We start from the raw sequence: 7,101 nt of genomic DNA on the forward strand, positions 1-7,101 counted from the left end.
GCCGATTCACTTTGTCAATAATTTAGTAAGTTCAAAGCAAGGTTTTGCAAGAATCAGAAAGGGGGAATTTTAAATCAAGTTAGAGTTTTGTTTTTGTTTTTGTTTTATGCCGTTGTGAATTTGTTTGTGGTTCCTAGGGCATGTTACCCGGTGGCAACTAAGATTTTTTTGTTCGTTCTAGAAAAGATAATTCCTCCCTTACCCGACCTCGTTCTAAGAGTTCGAGTGAACACTGAGCTTCGGCTCCAAGAACTCTTAAAGTACAGCGGACACCTACGTGGCCTCCGCCAGAACGCCCACCTGTGCGCAGGTCTAATAGGACAGGACTAAAGTCCAGGAGCCTAGCGCTTCGCTGTCCCCGGCGTCTAGTAAAGAAAAGTCCAAACGAGGGACCCGCCAGGCTCCACCAAAGTGGCCCGTTTTGTCTGGAATTTCCAATCTAAGTCACGGGCCTTCTCAGCCTCGCTACCCGCTGCCCGGCGCTGCCACCTTTGCAAACTTCACCCTCAACACCAGAGCGGTTTTGCAAACTCCTGTGGCGACTCTGCTGATGTTTGTGACTCAGCCTGGAGGCAAGAAGCAAAATTCTAAAGTAATAACCCTGACACCGAGGGGCGTCAGAGTGCTGGAGGGGCCGAGAAAGGACTTGTCAGTTCAAGGTCGGCGGGGCCCACGGGATTCGCCGCGAGAGCAGAGTACTGCGCGGTCCCCGCCGCCAGCCTTCCGCAGCTCTCAGCTTTGGTTTTCATTGATTCCCACTGCGAGAGCGCAGCAGAATCTCCAGCCACCACACCAGCCTTGGAGAACCAGAGCGCGTTAATCTATTTATATGGATTATTACAGAGGAACAGCGGGCGTTGAGTCACCCAAACATTTGCTTCCAAAAGACCATTTCTAAGCACTTTTTGGAAGCCGACAGACTCCCGGAGCAGAAGCAGCGCTCCGGATTGAGGAGCAGCTGTTGGCGATTTCCATTGCAGTAAACGCCAGAGAAGTCCCGGGTACCACGGAGACAGCATCGAAAAGTAGTTGGGGGTGGGGGTGGGGGGTTGAGGGAGTCCTAGTCTAGACACGCGCGCCTACACACACACAGACACACACAGACACAGACACAGACACACACACACACACAATTCACGTGGAGACAGTTTCAAAACTGTGACATTCCGAGAGTACGGAACAAACTTACACACTTGGACGTCCCGGGTCCCCCCGCCTGCCCCGCGGCGCCCCCCCCCAAGTCCCCTCACCCCACCATCCACCCTCTGGCTGCGCTCCCCTCCTTTCTCCTCCCCTTCTGTCTCGTCACCCAACTCGGAGCCACAGTCCTCCTCCCCCCACTCCAAAATCTCGTCCAATCAGCGACTTGCCGTCCCTGATGACTGACTGCCGAGCCGTGATTGGCCGGAGGTCAAGGGGGAGTATTTATTAAAGAGACCCTGGGCTAGGAATCCGAGAGCCGATAGCGCTGCTCGGAACTGCCTGGCAACTTCAGTGGGGCGGCTTTACCAGTTTCAGTCCAGGAACTTTTCTTTGCAAGAGAGACGCGGTGCAAGTGGCTCCGGTTTCATTCTCTGTCTTCCCTTCCTTCTCCTCTCCGATTCGCCTTCCCCGGGTTTGGAGAGGGCAGCTGAGCACCGGCCACCCAGCGCCTCTGCTAAGTGCCCGACGCCGCAGCCCGGTGACGCGCCAACTGCTCCGGGAGCCGCTCGCTCGGCGTCCTCGTCCGGGCAGCTGAGGGAAAAGGAGCCCCAGCAGCCGCGGCTTCTCTCCTTTCCCGGCCACCCGCCCCCTGCCCCGGGCTCGCGTATGAATCTCCTGGATCCCTTCATGAAGATGACCGACGAGCAGGAGAAGGGCCTGTCTGGAGCCCCCAGCCCTACCATGTCCGAGGACTCGGCTGGTTCGCCCTGCCCCTCCGGCTCGGGCTCCGACACGGAGAACACACGGCCCCAGGAGAACACGTTCCCCAAGGGCGAGCCGGATCTGAAGAAGGAGAGCGAGGAAGACAAGTTCCCAGTGTGCATCCGCGAGGCGGTCAGCCAGGTGCTGAAGGGCTACGACTGGACGCTGGTGCCCATGCCAGTGCGCGTTAATGGCTCCAGCAAGAACAAGCCACACGTCAAGCGGCCAATGAATGCCTTCATGGTGTGGGCGCAGGCTGCGCGCAGAAAGCTGGCGGACCAGTACCCACATCTGCACAACGCGGAGCTCAGCAAGACGCTGGGCAAGCTCTGGAGGTGAGCTCGTGGAGCGGCAGGGTGGGTTCCGTGGCTACGGGGACGCGGGCTGCACTCACCGACCCCGCCCCGCCTCCCTGAGCCTAGGAGTTGAGGATACTGGGGTCTGTTGGCTGGGATGCAACAGGGTGGGGGTGGGGGTAGCTTGGCTCAGAGTTTGAGAAAGTTCTTGGGATCGCTCTTGGCGATGGAGGGGGGGAGTGGCATGAATGTGTGACTGCTTTTAGGGACAAAGTAGGGAGTGAGGGGTGTGCCAGCCTAGTCCCCTTGAAAGGAACAATTAGAGGAAGCAAGCCGACCCCCAAGCCCCGCCCAGCTGCGCTCTTTCCTGGGAAGACAGGGTGAAGGGAAAGCTCCTGCGAATCGGTAGGGGCGTGGACCCACGGAGCGAGCTTCTTGCAATTTAAGTGGGTTTTCGGAAAGTTTTTACAGCGTGTTGGGAGGGGTGGACCGCTCCGGTAGCAAAGGCGTTTAGAGCAGCCCCAGCAGGGAGCTATTTTCATCTTCAGGGTTTCCAAAATAGGAGGCCAGGGGAGGGGGCGGGGCGAAGAGTGACCGCTCAGGTCGACTCCAAGCACTTTAATTTATTTATTTATTTATTTTTAAGGAAAAAGAAAAAAGTTCTGAGTCTCAGAGGAGGATGGAAAGCAGGCTAGGAAGAGGAGAGGGAGTACGCGAAGGACGGGTGTGGACCTGACAGCTCTTAGGGTTTCACTGACTCCCCCTCCCTCTTTCCTTCTGCCTCCCCCCCCCCCCAGATTGCTGAACGAGAGCGAGAAGAGACCCTTTGTGGAGGAGGCGGAGCGGCTGCGGGTGCAACACAAGAAAGACCACCCCGATTACAAGTATCAGCCGCGGCGGAGAAAGTCGGTGAAGAACGGGCAGGCGGAGGCCGAGGAGGCTACGGAACAGACTCACATCTCTCCTAACGCCATCTTCAAGGCGCTGCAAGCCGACTCCCCACACTCCTCCTCTGGTATGAGTGAGGTGCACTCCCCAGGCGAGCACTCTGGTAAGGCGCGAATGAACCCCTAGGCCTAGCCACTCAGGGTTCCTCCTGGCGTTCCCCTGGGAGGAATCTGGGTGGGGACTTTGCACTCCCTGGAGTAGGGAAATACTATTCCCTGCACGCCCTCCTTGTCTAGGGCCCTCAGAGACAGACAGACAGACAGACAGACAGACAGACAGACAGACAGACACACACACACACACACACACACACACACACACACACACACACACACACACCTCAACCCCTGATTCCTGAGCTGGATTCCTTATTACAAGGAAACATGTTTTAATAGCTTTACGAAACCTGCCCGCTTTTCTCTTTGTGCCTCACCCCAAAAACATACACTCTTCTACAGGTAGCAATTTAGTCTTCCGGAACCTTGGGACCTCAGACCCTTCCCCTGATAAAAGGAACTTGTCTAGTGTGTACCTGCGGGTTAATCATTCGGCGACTTATCGCTGGTGCAGCGCGCCTCCTGAGCGGGTCCCAATAACACCTTGGCAACTAGGGAGGGTCCCCAGGGGCTCCTAAGACCGGGGGCTTTGCACAACCCTTGCTTATTTTTTACGGTTTGTCTTTCTCTTTTATTGCCTGCAGGGCAATCTCAGGGTCCACCGACCCCACCCACCACTCCCAAAACCGACGTACAAGCTGGCAAAGTAGACCTGAAAAGAGAGGGGCGCCCTCTGGCAGAGGGGGGCAGACAGCCCCCCATTGACTTCCGCGACGTGGACATCGGTGAGCTGAGCAGCGACGTCATCTCCAACATCGAGACCTTCGACGTCAATGAGTTTGACCAATATCTGCCGCCCAACGGGCACCCAGGGGTGCCGGCCACACACGGCCAGGTGACCTACACCGGCAGCTATGGCATCAGCAGCACGGCCGCCACCCCAGCGACTGCGGGCCATGTGTGGATGTCAAAGCAGCAGGCGCCGCCCCCACCGCAGCAACAGCCCCCACAGGCCCCGCAAGCCCCACAGGCGCCTCCTCAGCAGCAGGCACCCCCGCAGCAGCAGCAGGCACCCCAGCAGCAGCAGGCACACACGCTCACGACCCTGAGCAGCGAGCCGGGCCAGTCTCAGCGAACACACATCAAGACGGAGCAGCTGAGCCCCAGCCACTACAGCGAGCAGCAGCAGCACTCCCCGCAGCAGATTGCCTACAGCCCCTTCAACCTTCCGCACTACAGCCCCTCCTACCCGCCCATCACGCGCTCGCAGTACGACTACACAGACCACCAGAACTCCGGCTCCTACTACAGCCACGCAGCCGGCCAGGGCTCTGGGCTGTACTCCACCTTCACCTACATGAACCCAGCGCAGCGTCCCATGTACACACCCATCGCTGACACCTCCGGGGTCCCTTCCATCCCTCAGACCCACAGCCCGCAGCACTGGGAACAACCCGTCTACACACAGCTCACCAGACCCTGAGGAGACCTTGAAGAGTAATGGGTGATGGAGCTGATCAATTTAAAAAAAAAAAAAGAAAGAAAGAAATAGCCGAAGAAATCAAGAACCAATTGAAATTCTTTTGGACATTTTTTTTTTTTGTCGTTGTCCCTATTTCTTAAAGACATGTAAGCGAAGGTAACGATTGCTGAGATGCCAGGAGAGAAACTTTAAGACGTTATTCCAGAGCATGCCAACATATTGCAAATAGCCCGGGCCACTCGTGGCCAGATGGACTCACCAGCATCAGTGAGGAAGGGCTTGGTTCCTTCAGAGTCAGCCTGGAGGACGATTGGAGGATCACCCTGCCTGTTTGGACTTTGTAATTATTTTTTACCCGTAATTAAAGAAAAAAAAAGTCCTCTGTGAGGAATATTCTCTATTTTAAATACTTTTAGTATGTACTGTGTATGATTCATTACCATTTTGAGGGGATTTATACATATTTTAGATAAAAAATTAAATGCTCTTATTTTTCCAACAGCTTAACTACTCATAGTTAAACAGTGTCCCCTAGCCTTCCTTGCAACCAGAGTATTTTTGTACAGATTTGCTTTCTCCTAAACAAACAAGCAAAAAAACAAAACAAAAAAAAGTGAAAAAAGAAAAAGAAAAAAAAGTATGTTGTTATAGTAACATAAAAAAATACACAGAATTTTGTTACACCATCAATGGGGGGGGGGGTGAGCTTTGGTTAATTCCCCAGGCTCTCAGATTTCAGGAGCAGCTGCCTTAAAAAAAAAAATGAAAGCCTTCTTTTGCAATAAGGGGAATGAACAGATAGCATAGAGAGCATTGGTGAGCTTTATCATATATGCATATATATTTTTTAAAACAAGAAAAACACCTTGAGCCTTAAGCCCCGGCTGCTGGGGAAATCCATATGCTGTTCCTAGAACATTCACTGTGCCTTTGCTTGCCAGCTGCAGCCCCAGAAGAGCCAATAGCAAGCAAAGGAGACCAAATTTTCTTGGGGAAGATTTTTTTTTTCAAGCAGCCTCTAAGTGCCCAAGCACATTGCCCCTGGTTGCCTGCCTGGGCCCCATGTGGACAGCAGATGCTGGAGTTTGCCTGCTCAGACTGTCACCTGTGCCTCCCTGAACACCACCAGCATTTAACCTTCAAGACATTCCATGTGCTAAAATTATTTATTTTGTAAGGAGGAGTTTTCGGTTTTTAAGGAAAAAAAAAGCCTCCTTCCTTTTCTTTTTTTTTTTTTTTCTTCTTTTCTTTTTCTCTTTTTAAATTTGCTGTCTTTAAGGTAGATTGTTGGCGCCTTCCGCAAAGGGTATGGTCATCTGTTGTTAAATTATGTTCTTAACTGTAACCATTTTTTTAATTTATCTCTTTAATCTTTTTTATTATTAAAAGCAAGTCTCTTTGAATTCCTCATTCTAGATTTGTACAAATGCTTTTTTGTCTGTCCCTGTGGGGGTTGTTTTTTGTTTCCCCCCCCCTTGTTGTTTTTGTTGTTGTTGGTAACAAACTGGAAACCTGTTTCTCTCTGTTTGTGGACAAATGAGAAGTTACAAATGCAGTAAGCATATCACTGAGTCGTTTGCAGTGTTTTCTTCCACAGGTCTCTGGGCTGCCTGGACTGTATGTGGACGTGTGCATGTGTTGTGACATGGAACAACGCAAGCCCTGCAAGTGTGTGTCACGGATAGCCCCCCACCTGCTGTCCTGCAGAGAGACATCGGACAGACCTTAGTACTTACTCACTGCTGTGGCTGGAGAATACAAGGATTGCTTTTTTTAAAAAAGACAGCAGACTTTTTTTTTATTTAAAAAAAAAAAGATATATTAACAGTTTTAGAAGTCAGTAGAATAAAACCTTAAAGCATTCTTATAATATGGCATCTTTCGATTTCTGTATAAAGACAGACCTTTTTAAAAAAAATATTTCTGTAACTTAAGAAACCTGACATTTATGTCATATTTTCTCTTTAGGTAAGTTTTGGTTTGTGTTTGTGTTTTGTTTGTTTCCTCCTCCAAACTTTTCGTTCTCTGTGGACCTCACCTTGTTTTCCTTCCTTTTTTTGTATATTATTGTTTACAATAAATATACATTGCATTAAAGTGAAAACAGCCCTGTGGATTTATTTACTCTGCTATCCTGTTAAAAGGATGATTTGAGGAGCCAGGCACTAAAGACGTTGTAAAAGGCTGATCTTGGTGGTGGTTTCGATTTGATGATCTCCCTTGCCAATTTTAAACTAGGGAGTCTCCAGTGCCCTTCAAACCTGAGCACAAAACATCTAAAAAAAAGTGTCACTCCAGCAAGCCACTGAGAGAACATCATGTTAGTTTTGCCCACTCGGGCAAAATGTGTGTTGTGGTTTTAAAAACCCTCTGCTTCGGGGCAGATGCTGTTTTCCTGTGGAGGTCAGAGGGG

At 51.3% G+C, this 7,101-nt stretch overlaps 1 protein-coding gene across 1 annotated transcript; it reads left to right on the forward strand.

The window, feature by feature from the left end:
* The first annotated feature begins 1,435 nt into the window (after positions 1 to 1,435).
* Positions 1,436 to 6,792, forward strand: SOX9 (SRY-box transcription factor 9). The gene is made up of 3 exons (XM_084803359.1): positions 1,436 to 2,240; positions 2,999 to 3,252; positions 3,850 to 6,792. The coding sequence occupies exons 1-3, from the start codon at positions 1,810 to 1,812 to the stop codon at positions 4,686 to 4,688; spliced, it is 1,524 nt and encodes a 507-aa protein (XP_084659485.1). The 5' UTR covers positions 1,436 to 1,809; the 3' UTR covers positions 4,689 to 6,792.
* The last annotated feature ends 309 nt before the right edge of the window (positions 6,793 to 7,101 follow it).

The sequence above is a fragment of the Acomys minous genome (genome assembly GCF_964271855.1).
Source record: "Acomys minous genome assembly, chromosome: 12".
NCBI classification, from domain to species: Eukaryota; Metazoa; Chordata; class Mammalia; order Rodentia; family Muridae; genus Acomys; species Acomys minous.